Source organism: Lygodium microphyllum, chromosome 12 (genome assembly GCF_053477565.2).
Source record: "Lygodium microphyllum isolate KBCC chromosome 12, Lygodium_microphyllum_v1.1.10, whole genome shotgun sequence".
Classification (NCBI taxonomy): Eukaryota; Viridiplantae; Streptophyta; class Polypodiopsida; order Schizaeales; family Lygodiaceae; genus Lygodium; species Lygodium microphyllum.
In genome coordinates, this window is record NC_141146.1 from 128,440,052 (window position 1) to 128,459,388 (window position 19,337).

Below are 19,337 nucleotides of genomic sequence, written 5' to 3' on the forward strand. Positions count from 1 at the left end.
GCTGCACGATTAAGACTCTTCGTTTGGACAGAGAGGGGGAATACATGTCTTCCATGCTAAATACTTTTTTGAACCAGAAAGGCATTATCCATTAGTACACTACCGCATATACTCCACAACAGAATGGGGTTGCAAAGAGGAAGAATCGGTCCCTCATGGAGATGGCTAGATGTATGCTAAAAGCAAAGAGTTTGCTACATGATTTTCGGATGAAAGCAGTTATGTGTGCTTGCCATGTTTTGAACAGGTGCCCTACTAGGACATTAAAGAATGTTATGCCTTTTGAGGCTTGGAATAGCCGGAAACCTTCAATTGACCACTTTCATACTTTTGGGTGTCTTGCATATGCTCATATTGCCAAAGTACTAAGAAAGAAGTTGGACAAGGATGTCAAATGCATTTTTGTAGGGTACAACAGTGACAGCAAAGGATACAGACTATGATCTTGTTTCCAAGAAAGTCTTTGTCAATAGGGATGTGATTTTTGATGAAAAATCAGAATTATCCCTTGCTGGTTTTGATACATATCAGGCTGCCAATGATGTGTTTGAAGGGCTGCTGCCCATTTCTTTTGGTAATATAGCTAGAGTTTCAGTAAATGAACAAAATGTTCAACCAGCTGCTCCATTAAGCAATGCAGAAATTCAGCCTATGGCTTATCTGAATATTCAACAAGATGCTGAATTTGATATTCAATGGGAGCTTGTACACAATCACAAAGCTAGGCAGATGCCTAGATGGTACTTGTAGACTATAAAAGATAGTCATTTGGAGACTCCTATTGTTGGTCGTACTAGAAGACAAGCTCATTTGCATGAGCATGTTAATACAATGGAGTTCGTTATGGCAGCACGTACACCTGATGATGAGGATCCTGAATGTTTTGAGAATGCACAACAAAGTGTGCATTGGATGGCAACAATGTAAGCTGAACTTGATTCTATCATAAAGAATCAAACATGGGATTTAGTGACATTGCCTGTTGGGAAGAAAGCCATTGGTACAAAGTGGGTCTATAAGTTGAAAAAAATGTAGATGGATCCATTGACAAATATAAAGCCAGGCTTGTGGCCAAAGGCTACACACAAAAGAAAGACATTTACTATAAGGAGACATTTGCTCCTACATAGCGTATGACTACCATTCAGTCTATGGTTGCTTTGACTGCCCATCATGGTTGGACAACTTGATATTAAATTATGCAAGTTGAAAAAGGCTTTGTATGGTTTGACGCAAGCTCCCCGATCTTGGTATGCAAAAATTGATGTCTTTTTACTCAGCCAAGGATTCATTAACAGCTCATCAGAGTCTACTCTTTACGTATGCAAAGAGGGGGGATCCTTGCTGGTCATGTCTTTATGTAGATTACCTTCTGCTCCTCACAGGGAGACATGCTAATCATATTTCAGCATTCAAACAAAGTTTGCAACAAACTTTTGAGACGTCAAACTTAGGGCCTTTGCACTACTATTTGGACATTCAGTTCATTCATGATGCTAGAGGCACGGGATTGTAACAATCAAGATATATTGGTAGACTTCTTGAGAGGTTTGGTTTACACGATTGCAAACGAGTTTGCACACCAATGGAGCCTGGACTCAAGTTGTCCTTACATGATGACAGTGATTTGTTTGACATCCATACATATGCTCCAACAGTTGGATGTCTCATTTATTTATGCAACACAAGGTCAAATATTGAGTTTGCAATTTCAACCCTGACCAAATATATGCAGAGCTCACACATGTTGCATTGGCAAGCTGTGAAGCGTGCTTTTTGTTACTTGCAGGGGACTAGGACTCTTGGATTGCTTTATGCCAAGGGGGGACCATTGCAACTACATGCTTACAATGATTTAGATTAGGCTAGTTATTTGATTCATGTCACTCTACGAGTGGAAATTGTTTCTTTCTTGGCTCATCTTGCATCTCTTGGCTTAGCAAGAAACAATCCACTGTTGTCACATTGTCTTGTGAAGCTGAATACAAGGCAACTTTCACTACCACAGTTGAATGCGTATGGCTTAAACGTTTGTTGGCTGATCTTGATACATCTGTCAGGAAGCCTACTCCTTTGTTTACTGACAGTGAGAGTGCCATTGCAGTGGCATGGAACCTAGTGTTTCATGCATGCTGCAAACACATAGAGATACACTATCACTTAGTCAAAGAGAGGCTACATGCGAGAGATACCTTCACCAAAGCTCGTTGTTTACTAAGCCACAAGTAATGTGGCAGACATCCTCACTAAAGCTATTTCTTGTGATAAATTTGAAGCATTTCACAATGCTTTAAATTTGATCTCGCTTAGTGGATGATCCTTGTATGTTCATTACTCTTCACTCCAGGGAGGTTTGTTGAGTTTGACTCACGTCTACACTCACAGAGTGTCATTGATCCTCGGTAGGACACTAAGACACTTTCTACTCTCCTTATGATAGGTTTTTCCCCCCAAATTTATTCATCTTTATGTTATGTGCTTATGTTACTCAGTTCGGGAACTTATCATGTTTTACACCTTTCAGGTGTGAACACACATTAACAACCCTAAGGTTTAAGGGTTGTACTTTATACTTGCACATTACACTCTTTTGATTATTGCATTGGGAGTCGTATCTTCACTCTTACACTCTCTTCACTATCAACTGTGTACTTTCAGTTGAGCTTCAATCTGTCCTTCCTCTCACAACAAAGAGAGGCCTTGTTGAGCTAAAAATGCATTAGCTTGACTTAAAGAGCCCCAAAACACGCTTAATTAATGAGGAAACCTTCTTATTCTAAAAAGAAATGCGATCCTAGAGAGTTACTATGTCCCACGTGCCCAATCCTAATTTGGGTGTCCTAAACTTTCTATAAATAGGCATGCAACCAACCACTCTTCCCCAATCTTATTTTTGCAAGTTTTAGAAGCCAAATCTCTGTTGTCTACACCCATTCACGCACACCTATCCCACTACAGGTTATGACGCGAGCTCAAATAAGGCAGGTAGGCATCTCTCTGCCAGGACCTAGCAATCTTGACGCAGCCTCGATAGGGAAGAAAAGCCACAGGCGGAAGAAGAAGAGATCGGAAGCTAAAGTTGCACTAAAAACCAAGAGTGCTACTCTGCCTGCTGGAAAGAAGGTCTCAGATGCAGAGGCAGAGACCTCAGCCGCGAAGACAGCTGAGCTAGGGAGTGCCAAGGTGGGGGAATAGCCCTATGCACCTTCACTGACCAAGAAAAAGAGGAGAAAATAGCAAAAACAACAATAGTTACAGGTGGTTGTGGACCCCAAGAACATTGAGATCAAGAGCGCTAGAGAGCTGAGGAATAAAGCATCGAGTCCATCCACCAATGACCCCATTGATGCCTCTCCTAATAGTGGTGAAACCTCAGACACATCCCTGTGCTCTGAAAAATTAAAGCAGTCGTTACCATCAACAGTTGCTTGCAACACTCAATCCACCGACAATAGAACTCGCATTGACCAATCAAGAGTGGATACAACACTGTCACAACAGGGTGATAAATCTATACTAGTCACATCCAAGGAGAACCATGATGCAATAACAAACCCTTAGGAGAAACATGGAAACCCCAAGAGCATAAGAAATCCTAGTATTGACCAATCTTGCTTGTCTAGGCCTGAGCCCCCAGCTATGCTAAAGCCTAGGCAAACTCCCCGATTGGCTACTCCATATACACTTCTTCTTGTAGATCACCATGTAAGAAGAGATTCTTCATATCCATATATGTGGGGTGCTCCTAACCTGTTGGCTATTCCATATATACTTCTTCTTGCAAATCACCATGCAAGAAGGCATCCTTTATATCCATATACTACAAAACTCCTTTTTCTAATGCCAAAACAATCATATATTTGACAATTTTCATCCTAGTATAATTGAAATAAATGTCTCTTTATAGGCTATGCAGTATGTTTGAGAATAGCCTCTTCTAGCTAGCCTAGCCTTATGCCTACTAATAGAAGCATTCGTATTATGCTTTGTCATCTACATCCTGGAGCTCTTGCCTACATCTAGGAGCTATCACCTGGTACCCTAGAGCCATTGTCTACTATTTGCAGCTTGTGTTTGTTGCTGATGTCATCAATTGGGCATGTTGCCATCAGTCACACACTATTGCCATCATCCAATATCTGTGTTTGTTGAGTTTCTCTCTCCTCTAGCTGTCGCCTACACTTCATGCACAATCATCTACAGTTTCTAGATGTTGCCCAGTTTTTCCCTCTCCTCACGTACCTATGTTTTTTGTCTTTCTCTCTCCTCACTACCTGTTTGCATCAAATCCAACCTCTTTGGTTGCATTTGTTGTTGTTCAACACACGAAGGCTGCTTTGTTGCCTTTCGGGATCCATTTGAAGTACAATACACTCTCCAGTTCATAACCGCTACCTTGATCTGAAAGATACGAGAGTTCGAGGTTCAGTATTCATTGCATAGTGTATTTGCTACATGAGCAATGTATATTCAGTAGTCATTCACTTCATTGTTCATTGTGTTCGTTGTCTCTGAGTTACCCTAACCCTAACTCTTCACAGGCCCAACATGCAAATATGAAGATTTTTAGGGAGTCACCTATATTCTCTAGGATCATAAGGATGCTGGAGTTTTGACACACACCTACTTAGTTGCACTATGGAGATTCTCAGAAAAGTATACCATATTATAGTATCATAGGAAGGAGCCAATTTTATGAGTTTTACCTGGGGATCAATCATAAGGGACCATCTCCGAGCTTTGAAAACTATGATGCCATTATCTTCACTGAGGGAATCACTTGGAAGGCCAGCTATATTCCATGAACGCATTTTGACTGGGTCTTTAAGTACAACCTGAAGGTCAACTTCGGGAGTATGTGGCACCTAATGTCCAAGGCAAATAAAAAATATTTGTAGAAATTTTGATGTGCTACAAAAGAAACCATCAGTGCTGCCGTTATGCTGTTATGATCTTGTAGCACATGTAATGCTTTGTTGCCAAGTACGTGAAAACCTCAACTTGTAACAACAGCAAATTTTCCCACAAAAGTTTGCATACATATTAACGGAGCAGCTTACATGAAATTCTAAAAGTTTTTTGTGCCATTCTATGTTGAGCTTTTTCCTATATGATGGTGTGAAAGGTCCAGTATATGCTATTGCTCCTGCTGCAACAGCAACATCTCCCACAACATGCTTAATGTCTGTAGTCAAATTAGATATTGTATCACCCCATCTGGCACGCTCCCCTCCTAGACCACCAATTAACTTTCCAGCGCGTTCTAGCCTTTTCTGACAATCTGTGGCTTTTTTTTGAAGTTCATCCTTTTTCTTAACGGCAGCATCAAGGTCTGCTTCGAGCTTCCTTATTTTTTGCTCTACCTGTACAATCAAATACATTTTATCATCTTAATTTCAAGGTATCTCTGAGCTAACTGCATGAGTGGCACAGACTTATATTTTCTAAGACTTCAAGGAATAAAGCATTTCCACATATGCTTCCCAGTACTGAGCTTTGATGTTGAAAATTTACAATATGGTTGTTTTTAATTTTGCATTTAAACGGAGAAAAACCAAGTTGTAGATGTTGATCAGAACCCAGTAGCATGCAGAACTAGAAGGATGAAGAATGTGAACAACTAAGTCGTGTGGAAAATGCAATAATAGCAGAAATTATCTATGGAAGTAGGACTATCATGATAAAATATCTTGCTTACCTATGTGAACAGGTACAAGGGACTCCATTTTGTATAGATGGGAGTGGCTTCAGTTGATCCATGGACTAAAAAGACCTTGCTAATGAAGTTAGGGCAAGATATTCATTCAGCTGTGATGTATGGTCGAGGGCCTAGATATGTTGGTCTTAGTTGGTCTATCCCAATTTACTTGTTAGTATATTCAAGTTTAGTGAGCCAAGGATACCCACAATGTTTATTTCCAAGGAATTGAATGTCCTTGAATTATGTGACTTAATTTGAGAGAAATAAAAGTAGGTAACAAAAAGATGACCACTATGACTGTAGGATATATGTAAAGTGGGTTATGCCTAAATTCTTAATTGCAACTGCTACATTCTACATTGTTGTGCATATGAATTCACATATAGATCACAACATTTCCACACAGTTAATTCAATTATGTTGCTTTCTTAAACATCTTAAACTTCTCGACTTGTCAATCTAACTTCCACCATGCATCATAGAAATTCTCCTCCCACAAAAGAACTTACAATATCTACATCAACTAGTAGCTGCGGCCATTATGATGTCTTGTTCGTGTTATTGAAATACAAACTTGATATAGAATCCAAACCTCCTTAAGCTTAGATTGAGCGCCATTAAGTTGCTGGAGGGTTGAATCCAGCTGGGCTTGTGCAATCGCAAGTTGAGCTCTTTTTGGAGCGACAACTAAGCACACTAGATAGTAGGCATGCATGGCCCTCACCCACATACAAATCGATGTGCATGCTTTAGAGACCCTTGCAACCTACAGATCGCACAGAAGTCATCAATACAATAACTTTATGCAGATATTGTTGTAAAAGAAACAAGTTCTGACAAAGTTTCCAAGCTTCTAATGAAAATTCTGAATGAATAGAGAACAAGTTATAACATGGCACCTTAACAGTTGACTGATTACAAATGTTTTCAATTTAATAACTCAAAGTGAGTGCTTCAGTGTATGACTGAGCTCTATTTCTAAGCTGCTGCCGAGTGTTGCATGTCCTGCCTATCTTTAAGTTCCGTACCTGCTCGGGTGTGAAAGCTTCCATCTCAATGTAAGGCTCAATTTTTTCGATAGTAGAGGCAGAAATGTTGTCCTTGTCAAACTGAAGCAATGAGTCTAAGAATTTCTGAGGATCAGTAAGCATCTTTGTACTAGGTTCCCAATAGTCAGGTATTTTCTTTCCGAGCTGCTCAAATAAACAAACTTCACTAATCACACACTGCTGTAAGATGAGAAAGGAGCATATGACTTACGTACAAAAATTTAAGTGGATGCTTTGACCTTGTTCGGATCTGGGACCATCTTTGGTAGTACATTGAACATGATGCATGTGGCCTCCATAACCATTTTAACTCCTTCAGGGGGGTTTTTTAGTGACTTCACCTCCACAATATCTGCCTTGGTCAAATTTTTCAATGATGACAGGGCATTTTCAAGAGCGGGCATAGCCTGATCAACATCACGCTGAGCACTTTCTGCAATAGCTTTTGCTTCAGCTGCCTGGACATTTGCTTCAGCTTCTTGCTTCGCAACCTGAAAGAAATAAAGTATAGATAATGCACCAGTGTGAGAAAGAAATGCACACAAAGGTACATAAGTGAGAGGGTGATCTGTCGTGAGAGAGTGATCTGTCAAACAAACACTTGTATGAATTTGAAAACTTTTAGTAACTAACGTATCATCAAAGGAAAATTTCATTGGTTTAAAAATTTGCAAAAAACAACTCGTTCCATAGAAAGTAGAAGACATGTCCATGTATCATCAAAGATAAAACATCCATTGGTTCAAACAATTGGAAAAAGCAACTTGTTGCATAGAAACTTTAAGACTTCTAATTTGATATTTCTATTGCTGCTCATAGTCTTGGGCACTTCATGTGTTCAATCATGGGAGGAATCTGAACCCCATTATGGGTGCACCTGAGCGAGCTGTATAATGCACACTACTTATATGAAGCCTCTTTGTACCAAATCATTTGGTAGTCACGCTCCTATGCTTGTGCTTTAATTTCCTAATGACATGATGAATTGTCATTATGGTGCCACCCATTCTATTGCTCTACTTCTCTTAACTTGTTCATACTGAAGGATAGTGGAACTGATGCCACAACAGTATCCCTAAGACTACCAGAAGTTCTTCATAACCCCTACATCTTCACCCTGGCCACCTGCTGAAGGAGCAGTTAAGCAAGACAGAAGCTACGAGAATACATACCTAGAGAAATGGTTACAACCAATGTGATTGCCACAGACTGAGTTGTACATAAGCATTGCAATCTCTGCATAGAATGATGAAGAACAGTAAGTTGTTTTCATTATATGCATTAGCCAGCCTTGCCCCAGTCATCTATCCTGATTTATTAACATGTATAACAGTTATTGGAAGTCAACAAGTTATTAGGAATCTAGAATGTCTTAAGGATAGCAAAAAGACGTCAATGGCCCATGGATGCATCACCATAAACGCTACTAGACATGCCAAGCATGGGTGTGAGTGGATTTGCACTACTGCTTGGCCTAGCTTGATGACTGGTATCCGAGGAAATGATACTGCATCCAACCTTGTTCAGTGCATTCTTTTGTCTATGTGTTCCATTGGCTGACAATTCTTTAAAGTCAAAATCTGGCTGACTGGTTTGACTTCACAAACCAGAAGGTTTCTGAAGTCCTTTGCTCATTGTGATGCAGGCAACTTCTTAAACATCAAATCCATCATTTGATTCTGTCCTTTGGCAAGCTGATATTTGTTTTGCTGGAGTCCTCAAAGTGCTCTATCGAGTTTTCTAATGTAGTTAAATTCTGCTTATGCAAGCACTTCATTTCTTTCCATATCTCAATTTGAGTCTTAACACTTGACCATGTAATTCTATGCTAGGGAGTGCATGTAATTCCATGTTAGATTTGGAGTAATTTAATCAGAAATGCTTCATTTTGCAAAATCTTCAGAGAGCATAATTTGTCTTCTGTCACAAGTCTTAATGCATGTTGATGCTTATGATTTGACCACTAGATCTCACTTTTCTGGCTATAAGCTAGCACAATCAACTTCATTAACCCCAATTTGGGTGAGTCTTGTCAGTTTAGAAAGGCCTCATAGTCAAAGGGGTTATGGAGGGACTAATGATAGTGCTAGTGATGAAGTGTGATCATCAGTGCAATGGGTAATGGATCTGGTAGTCCCAAAGAGGATAGGTATGTAATAGGGGCTGCTGCTAGGACTAGAATGTGTAGCCACAAGACTGACTATGGAGATCGGGACATATTGCTTAGTATTGGGCACAAGCATCCCCTCAACAGCCGACCTTGTGCTCAAAACTTGGAGAATACACAATTTCTAAGCCCTTCCGCAATCCTAAATTGTAAGCCCTCTTGAATAATATGAAGATGTTGGGTTTGACACATGCCTACGCTCACAAAGGAGTGTCTGTGATCCGCATTAGGACATTGGGGCACTTTTTACTCTCCTTATGAGAGGTTTTTCCCCCCAATTATATTATTTTCTATTTTATGTGTCTATGTTACACAAATTGGTCACTTATCATGTTTTACACCCTTTGGGTGTGAATGCACATTAACAACCCTAAGGTCTAAGGGCTGTACTTTGTACTTTCATTATACTCTTTGGAATTGCATTGCGAGTTGTGCTGTGTCTTCACTCTCACTCACTCTACTATCAATTGTGTACTCTTAGCTGAGAACTTCCATCTCCATTCTCACATTTGGTATATGAACTCAGGTTGCTGAGCTTGGGTGGCACTAGGACCTCAACCAAGGTGTGGCTTGAGGGGGCTCATTTCCTCGTGATGCTGCTTTTAAGGCAATAGTCTGATTATAGACTGTGCATTTGGATGTATGTGGACCTTTGCAAACAAAGTCATTGGGTGGATGTTATTATTTCGTCACCTTCATTGATGACTCTACTCATTTTTGTTAGGTCTACTCATTGGTGAAAAAGTCAGAGGTGTGTGATGCATTTTTGGCTTTTGTTGCACTTGCTGAAAATTAATCTGGCTGCAAGGTTAAGACTCTCCGTCTAGATTCAGGGGGGGAATACATGTCTTTCTTGTTGAACAAATTTTTGAACCAGAAAGGCATTGCCCATCAGTATACTACATCTACTCCATACTAGAATGGGGTTGTAGAAAGAAAAAATCGGTCACTCATGGAGATAACCAGATGTATGCTGAAAGCTAAGAATCTACCACATGGTTTTTAGATGGAAGCAGTTATGTGTGCTTGTCATGTTTTGGATAAGTGCACTACCAAGGCATTGAAAAATGTCACGTCTTTTTAGGCTTGGAACAGCCGGAAACCTTCAGTTGACCACTTTCATACTTTTGGATGTCTTGTATATGCTCATTTTCCCAAAGTACTAAGAAAGAAGTTAGACAACGAGGCTGTCAAATGCATTTTTGTAGGGTATAGCAGTGAGAGCAAAGGATACACACTATATGATCTTGTTTCCAAGAAAGTCTTTGTCCATAGGAATGTGATTTTTGATGAAAAATCAGAATTATCCCTTGGTGGTTTTGATACATATCAGGCTGCCAATGATGTGTTTGAAGGGTTGCTGCCCATTTCTTTTGGTGATATAGCTCGAGTTTCAGTAAATGAACAAAATGTTCAACCAGCTGCTCCATTAAGCAATGCAGAAATTCAGCCTATGGTTGATCTGAATATTCAGCAAAATGCTGAATTTGAGGTTCAGTAGCCAATGATGTGTTTAAAGGGCTGCTGCTCATTTCTTTTGGTGATATAGCTCAAGTTCCAATAAATGAACAAAATGTTCAACCAACTGCTCCATTAAGCAATGTAAAAATTCAACCTATGGTTGATCTGAATATTCAGCAAGATGCTGAATTTGAGGTTCAGTAGAAGCTTGTACATAATTAGGAAGCTACGTAGATGCCTAGATGGTACTTGTAGACTATGAAATATAGTCATTTATATGCTCCTATTGCTAATCGTACTAGAAGACAAGCCCGTTTGCATGATCATGCTAATATAATGGAGTTTGTTATGGCAGCACACACACTTGATGATGAGGAGCCTGATTATTTTGAGGATGCATAATAGTGTGCATTGGATGGCAGTAATGTAAGCTGAATTTGATTCTATCATAAAGAATCAAACATGGGATTTAATAGCATTGCATGTTAGAAAGAAAGCCATTGGCACAAAATGGGTCTATAAGCTGAAAAGAAAAGTAGATGGATCCATTGATAAGTATAGGGCCATTATTGCGGCAAAAGGCTACGGGCAAAAGAAGGGCATTGATTATGAGGAGACATTTGCTCCTACATCCCGTATGACTACCATTCAGTGTATGGTTGCTTTCGCTGCCCATCATGGTTGGATTGTGCACCAGCTTGATATTAAAACTACATCTTTACATGGAAACTTTAAGAAGTGTATGTACAACAGCCCATTGGTTTTGCAGTTGAGCGATCCGAACACTTGGTATGCAAGCTAAAAAAAGGCTTTGAATGGTTTAAAGCAAGCTCCACAAGCTTGGTATGCCAAAATTGATGCCTTTTTACTCAGCCAAGGATTCATTAATAACCTATCAAAGTCTACTCTTTACAGATGCAAAGAGGGGGGATCCTTGTTGGTCATTTGTCTTTATGTAGATAATCTTCTACTCACACGGATACATGCTGATCAAATTTGAGCATTTAAGAAAAATTTGCAACCAACTTTTGAAATGTTTGATTTGGGACCTTTGCATTATTATTTGAGCATTGAGTTTACCCAGAATGCTAGAGGCATTGGATTGTCTCAGCCCAGATATATTGGTAAACTCCTTGAGAGATTTGGCTTCTGGGATTGCAAGCTAGTTAGCACACCAATGGAAACTGTACTCGAGTTGTCTTTACATGATGATAGTGATCTGTTTGACATTCTTACATATGCTCTAGCAGTTGGATGTCTCATTTATTTATGCAACACACACCCAAATATTCACTTTGCAGTTTCAGCCCTGAGCAGATACATGCACAACCCACACATGTCACATTGGCAAGCTATAAAGCATGTTTTTCATTCTTGCACGATACTAGGACTCTTGGATTGCTTTATGCCAAGGGGGTTATATTGCAATTACATGCTTATTGTGATTTAGATTGGGTTGGTGATTTTGTATCACATTGCTCTTTGAGTGAAAACTATTTCTTTCATTGCTCATCTTGCATCTCTTGTCTTAGCAAGAAACAATCCACTGTTGCCACATCGTCTTCTGAAGCTGAATACAAGGCAGTTTTCACTATCACAATGAATGTGTATGGTTGAGACATTTGTTGGCTGATATTGATGTATCTATCACGAAGCCAACTCCTTTGTTTACTGACAGTGAGGGTGCCATTGCAATGGCACAGAACCTAGTGTTTCATGCACACACAAAACACATAGAGATCCACTATCATTTTGTCAAAGAGAGGCTACATGTAAGAGAGATGGGCCTTGTCTATTGTCCTACCACTAGAAGTGTGGTAGACATCTTCACCAAAGCTCATCCTCGTGACAATTTTGAAGCATTTCACAATGCTTTAAATTTGATCTCCTTTGGTGGATGATCCTTGTATGCTAATCACTTTTCACTCCAAGGGGGTTTGTTGGGTTTGACACATGCCTACGCTCACAAAGGAGTGTTGGTGATCTGCATTAGGACACTAGGGCACTTTTTACTTTTCTTATGAGAGGTTTTGTCTCCCAATTATGTTATTTTCTATTTTGTGTATCTATGTTACACAGTTGGGTCAATTATCGTGTTTTACACCTTTCGGGTGTCAATGCGCATTAACGACCCTAAGATCTAAGGGTTATACTTTGTACTCTTTTATTTTGCAAGTAAAATGTGGCTGATTATATTACTCAAAAAGCTGATTACAACAGAGTGCTCATGCTCAACAAACTAGCTAGAGTTGAAGCAAAGTCACCAGTACATCATGTATACAAGCCTCTCAAGGTGGTCTCGGGGGGATGGGGGCAAGAAGCCATGGGGGTTTTTTTTGTTGGGGGGGGGGGGGGGGGATATAGGTATATTGCCAAATGGGGCTGCTTGCGTGCATCACAAAGAACAAACCCTGGCCGCCCCAGGTATGCATGAAGTGACCACAGAGCTCCTGACGAGCCCTCGACTTGCCCTGCACCTGATCCCATCGTCCGCGGAGGGAATGGATGATGGTCGCATGTGCTGAAAGTCTCTCTCCGCCGAAAGCCACCTGGCATCGCGCCTTCTGTACTTTGTACTTTTATTACACTCTTTGGAATTGCATTGGGAGTCGTGCTCCCTCTTCACTCTCGTACACTCTTCAATCAACTGTGTACTCTCAGCTGAGAGCTCCCATCTCCATTCTCACAAAAGAAAGCCCCTTCAGAACACATTTTGTTTTTTTCTTTCCTAGGAGAGAAATTCTACTAAGAAACACCTTCGTGATAATTACTGCCATGGTAAATGTATAAAAGATCCCTCTGCTTTAACGGAATTTACAAAGGAGAACAAAGCAGACACATGCTGTGCATAGACCTGTATTACAGTTGATATGCATGTAAATAACACATTGTGTTGTTTTCTTCCCCAAAAGAGAAACTCTACTAAGAAACACCTTAATGATAAATACCACCATGGTGAATGTATACAGAAGACCACTCTGCTTTAAAGCAAGTGATAAGTACAAAACAGACGTGTGTGCATAAGACCTGTATTAAGGTTGAAATGGTATGATTTACATGCATGTTCTGTTAGTGTGTTATTTACAAGGAACAGGTTGAACATGAAGTGAAACATCAATGAATATGCAAGAAGACCCTGAATGTATGTACAACATGCTGACAGATCCACAGGAGCCTTTATAATTCTTACAGATCATAGCCCCTAAGCTCACTATCATCCAATGCTTGAAGTACCAACTTAAACAAATAGTGTCTAATGCAGTGATTGCTTGCAGTAAAGCTGGCACCTCTTGTTTTGTGATGTCTGCTCTTTTCTTGTCTTCTGATATTGTGATCATCATCTTGTTGGCTTCTTCAACAGTTGATTCCAATACAGGCTGAAGGCGAACCAACTCTTTTTGCATTACTTCAACGTCTTTTGCTGTCATCTCCAATTTATCCAAACCAGCTTCAAGCCTTCCTCGAAGTTGTCCCAATTCCTCTCTTTTTTCAGCTAAAAGTTTGATATATGTAGCAAGAAGCTCAAGGTAACTAGTTGGAGTAACATATACATGGCGTCTTTGTTCCTCATAGAATTCCTTTGCTGCAATTTCGACAGATTGATGGACAAAAACACATACCTCCACTACTGAGTTTACCTGCCAAGTATGCAAATGCATTGATAACTTAGTTGGACCACAAAATACTAAGCCATGTTCACATAGGGAATAATGGTGCACAACATACCTGTTCACTTTCTAGAAGCTGTGTAGCAGATATGTAATTAGTTGCAACGGAACGAAGAGCCTCCTCAGGCCATTCATGAAACCAATCAATGGTACAGCAGTTGACAAGTGATGGAAACATTCGTAACCTTGTACGGATGGCATCGCCAATTGGACTCATACAGATAACTACATGCAGATTTTGCCGAACACGGCTCAAAAATGTTGTTTGAAGAGCAATCTTTGTGGCAGGAATTCCTTTCTGCTGAAGAAGAGGGCGCATGGCATTTGCTATGAGATCTAAATCTTCAATTTTCCAGATATTTGGTACCTGGGTGCATTGGGGCTACTTTTGGCTTCTCTCTTGACTTTCATATGACTTGAAAATAAATGTGACATCATTATCAGATGAATGTAATTACTATCAAATCTCATTCACCAACTGAAACTCTTGACTATGCAATAAAAAGAACCTTTACATTTCTCATGTTGGATGGGAATTTGATATACTTGGGATGACATGGAATGCCTTTATTCTTGACTCAAACGACGGCTTTGACAGAAGTATGGACACAATATAGTTGATTGCCAAGGTCTGATTAACTTGCTCCTAGACAACAGGAGGGCTAGGTGACCTCACAGTTGTTAGCATTCATTGTATTTTGGCTGTCATCTCCTACTTGTGAGCTCTGTCAAATTTTGATGGGGACACGAATCTCTGACATTGTGTCATCATCATGCATTTGTTGTGTGCTCTTACTCCCGGCATTCCAGCAGTTTTCTGCAGCATTTCCAGTCATTTTCAGGTGCAATCCACATGTGTGGAGCTTGGTGGCAGTTTGATGATCAGGTCACCCAGTTTTTGACATATGCGACAGAGTCAGCCCATTTAGGCAGGTCGATTGCAGGTCAGCCCATTAAGGCAGAAAGTCGGCCAGTTTCTCTCCCTTCCACCTATATAGGTGGTTGCCACATTGTGCCTTCATCATCACCTTGATCATTGCCCTTTCCTTCCTTGTCTTCATCTCCTCAACATTGCCTGCATTCTCTTCTCCCTGCTCTTCAGTCCTGCACCCTCAGTGACATGGCCTGTCCACATGTACAGAGGCTGCAGTATTCATCCTTGTGCATTCAGATCAGACTTTTGTTCATTTATCTCTGTGTTCATACTTCTCTCACACTCTTTCTCTTGTTTGTTGTCTGTCATGGTTGCTGAAATTAAAGAATGATCGGATGTGCAAGAGGCCAATACTCTCTCTCTTTCTGTAGATGAATGTCTCTGTAGACACCATTAACCTAGTAGAGACAGCCACCCTGCTAGACGCCCTCCAATCCACACCATGCAGTCACGTTTGACAGAGCCATCACACTCTTCTGAGCACGACAACACCATCTACGAGGACCACAACCGAGGAAGCCACACCATAGTTGGATCAGAGCCATCATTATGAGACACCAAAGAGTCACCACCAGGTACATTAGTTGAGCAGTTAGGGACCGCATCATAGCTGAGTCGTGACATCATGCAAAGATGCCAAAAATCAGCTACAACCCATAGTCTCCACCATAGTAGGACTGATTTTTCATTCCATCAATGAGACAACACTAGGCATGCTTGTACCCTAGCATCGTCTCATTCTACACTTATTTTCAGCATTGTTTCATAGGCCACTTATTTCACCGTTATCTTCACTTTACTGTTGAGACGACATTAGACATGGATGTACTCCGGATTGTCTCATAGGTCACATTGGCCTTACACAGACATTACTATATCCTTCTTTCTTTTAGTGTTCTTGCTATTGTCCTCCGCACTCACATGCTATCATTCCCAAGTGTTCAAAAAGAGAATCCTTCCAGCATGCTGCTTTTTCTTCTTCCTCTTGCATTTTCCCACCCTTCTGCCCTCTTCTCAGCCTGGTCGTGCTTGTTCATGTGGAGGATTTTCTGAGGATACAACTGGTGGTCTATGGTCAGCATGCCTCTTCTCCAAACACAGCTCTCCCTGTAGGTTTGAAGGATAAAGATGTTGGAGCCCAGTTGCAAGAATTGTTGGGATTAAGAGGACTCCCAAGACCATGAGGACTGTCACAAAGACTAAGGAGATCATGAGGATTGGCACAAAAGCTGCCATGATCATGAGGATATCATGAAGACCATCATGATCGTCAGGATCACAATAAATGATGTGAAGACAAATGTGATCGTGATACAGATAGAGATGTGAATTGTGACACTCATCTTTATCCATTCACCCTTCTCTTTGCCCTTTCCCTTCTAAGACTTCATTTAACGTTGGGATGTTATTTTCTTTTGAAGCTCTATTCAAGGCTCTTGTCGTATTTTTGCCTTGGGTCATTTTCGGAGCTGGTCATTAATTTAGAAGTTTCGGTTTTTTGGTAAAAGATAATTGCATGTTGGAAAGCGCACTTTGAGATATTTCATTTGAGTGTACACAAACATGTTCAAATATGATGACATAGCAACAACGATGTGACAGATTTAACACAAAGTTAAAGTTCAACACTAAATGTTGAGTTTGGGCAGCCACTTAAAATTTGATAGTTGGTAAGGCCATAAAAAGTTTTAACAGCCCAAGAATATTTAAATATAAGTAATTTGGAGTGCGGATTTTGCATGCCACTTGGGAAACTAAACTCTTTTTTCATCTGTTCTGATTTGGGGCTACATACAAGCTGGGACAGCCATTATGGGCCGCATACAACCCTAGAAGAGGTCTTTTGGGTCAGGGAAGGCCATTTCTAGCATCATCAAGGTTGAGAACAGTAGCATCAAGGCTGAATAACATCATGGATGCAAGGAGCAGCAACTTGACCAGCAGAACAAGCTTCTGGCACTTGTGACAGTAGTAAGTTGCTGATATGTTCAATAATTGGCTGTCTTATATCTTCGATCTGCTGTTCTAGATCAGATTAGGACTGAATCTCTTCTTCACTCTCCTCTTCCTAATGATTGCGACTGGTAGTGAAAGGCTTTACAATTTCATAAAGCAGGAGGATGGCTGGATTCAGAGAGAGGACTTAGATGAGGCAGAATTTACTGGTTGCTCTTGCTAGTGATCAGAGTAGTGGCACACTGTCATAACAGATGGTACATTGATCAAGATCTAGCCACTTGCTTGATGGAGGGATGGAGGCACTGGACCTATCAAAGGAGACCACTACAAAGATTACAATGGAACCTTGGAGGGCGGGTTTGGAGACATACATTCATTGATAGACTTGTGTGTAGCCTTCTTTGGTTACACCACCAGGTTGCACAGGAGGATATAGTCTACAAATGCGCATGATTGTAGCAAAGCCAACAACCACTCAACATTGGCACCCACAGGGCATGTCAACACTTTTCTTGATAGACAGTTGGAGGAGATTGGATGATGACTCTAAGCCAAGGAAGATTTCTCTCTTTTTGTGTCTTTTAGCCCATAGGAGCTTGGCAGTTGGTACATGGCTCGGGTACCAGGGCCAATAAAGTCACGGCCCCTGATAAGAAAATAATAGCAGTCCAAAAGAGCAACACTAAGGAGTGTTGGTGGTGGGCTGGTTATGCCAAAATGTCAGGGGCTAATTGCATTGACAGGGGTTCAATTGAAGAGAGATGCTATTACCTCATTGGACCCTCATACAGAACTTCTAGATCTACGAGTGTTTTTTTTTTACAAGAAAATGCAGTAGATTTATTAAGAACTGCTCAAGCCCGTCACGTCGCAAGCTCCCCTCCCCCCGTCACATCTGATTGCGCCTGCCAGATCTTTCGCGCTGACGTAGCTGCACACCCCCCCCCCAACCCGCCCCCATCCTGATGGCTCGTGAACGCTCCCGCCCCTCAGATCTGCCTTTCCCCTCCGCCCCGGCGCCACTCTCCCCCCCCCCCCCCCCCCAACCACCAACAGCTTCAGCCGCCTGCTTCGCTTACTCCACCCTCCCCGCCATTCCATCTCCCCCCCCCCCCCCTGCTGGCCCCCCGCCCACCTTGTTGTCCCGGCCCCCCGCCCGCCTTGCTACCCCCACCATATGTGACCCCCGCCCGCCCTGCTGTCCCCCCGCCCCCAACCCGCCCTGCTGTTCCCCCACCCCCCCCCCCCCCCCCGGCCGGTGCACTGCCTCTATCTGCAATCACCGTCCCGTTTGCGGTATCCAACAACCCTCTGCCCCCAACTACCAAAAACAACAGCCCTCCCCCCCTCGCCATTGTTCCTCCCACCCTCCAAGTTGCTCCCTCTCCTGCAGCAAATTCCCCCCTCAAGTAGCACCGCGACGTAGTTGGTAGTTTCCTCAGAAGGGTCGGCAATGGAAACATCTAGTCAGATGCCGGCAAACTCAGCAAGTGCCCCCCACTCAAACACTTTTGCGTGTCATCCTCTCTAAAGAGTAGCTCTTAGCCGTCTGAGCTATGGAGTTGGAGCTAAAGGAAACAACAATTTATGGTCAGGTAGTAGGACATTCCACAGCCAGGGCCCAGCTTCAGGACTGGCTTCACTCCACGCTGCGCATCAGCACAACGCAGATCGTGGAGGCGGTCCTAATGGTCCAAGGGATCTTCATGGTCAGGCTCAGTTCGGCAGACGCAGCTCGCGAGTTACTTGCCAGTTCACCATATGCGTCCACGAAGGGGGTCATATACATGGTACCTTGGTACAATGGCTTTACCATGGAGGCATTTGCACTCCACAACAGGTTTCTTCGGCACCCAATCACCCTTCTTTCCCCGGCTTGGCGATACAGTATCGCCACTTGGTGGAAGACTTTGGACGGCTCTTCGCCATTGTCCTTCCCGCGTCTTTTACGGATACAGTGACAGCAGCAGGAGTCCCAAAGGTACGGGTGGCAATGAAAGAGGTCAAGAATATCCCACAGTTCCTAGAGATTGAGGCATTAGGTGGCAATGTGTACACGCTTCGGAGCCAAAGCGGCTCCGCCGACAGGCCTGGAGATGGACACTGACAACTTCACACGGGTCCAGAGACAACAGAGAGGGAGACGGCAAGGGGGGGCATAGCCTGTCCCTCAAACCCAGTATTGATAGCAAGGAGCAAGTGGGCGAGCACCGCCCCCTTGGCAAAGCACTCCACAGCCGCCCCTACCCGGCCCAACCACCAGGACCACAGACCCCACATCCACCACCCGCGCCACAGACTACCTCACGTAAGATCCCATAGCCCTCAAACCCCACCCCCCCACTGACGCTAGTCCACAGCACCCCCTCTCCAGGGCCACCAACCCCCCCTCCCCAGA

At 42.1% G+C, this 19,337-nt stretch overlaps 1 protein-coding gene across 5 annotated transcripts in view; it reads right to left on the reverse strand.

Moving 5' to 3' along the window:
• The window catches only part of LOC148028254 (uncharacterized), a 346,086-nt gene that overhangs the window by 71,568 nt on the left and 255,181 nt on the right, over positions 1–19,337 (reverse strand). For 3 of the 5 annotated variants that reach the window (XM_087690038.1, XM_087690039.1, XM_087690037.1), the window contains exons 34-40: positions 14,105–14,413; positions 13,666–14,016; positions 6,990–7,241; positions 6,730–6,894; positions 6,294–6,467; positions 5,061–5,363; positions 4,707–4,865 (exon numbers count right to left, since the gene is read on the reverse strand). In XM_087690038.1, coding sequence (XP_087546164.1) covers positions 4,707–4,865; positions 5,061–5,363; positions 6,294–6,467; positions 6,730–6,894; positions 6,990–7,241; positions 13,666–14,016; positions 14,105–14,413 — 1,713 coding nt within the window. The remainder of the gene's footprint in view (positions 1–4,706; positions 4,866–5,060; positions 5,364–6,293; positions 6,468–6,729; positions 6,895–6,989; positions 7,242–13,665; positions 14,017–14,104; positions 14,414–19,337) is intronic. The other 2 variants (XM_087690040.1, XM_087690041.1) reach the window with 2 other exon arrangements.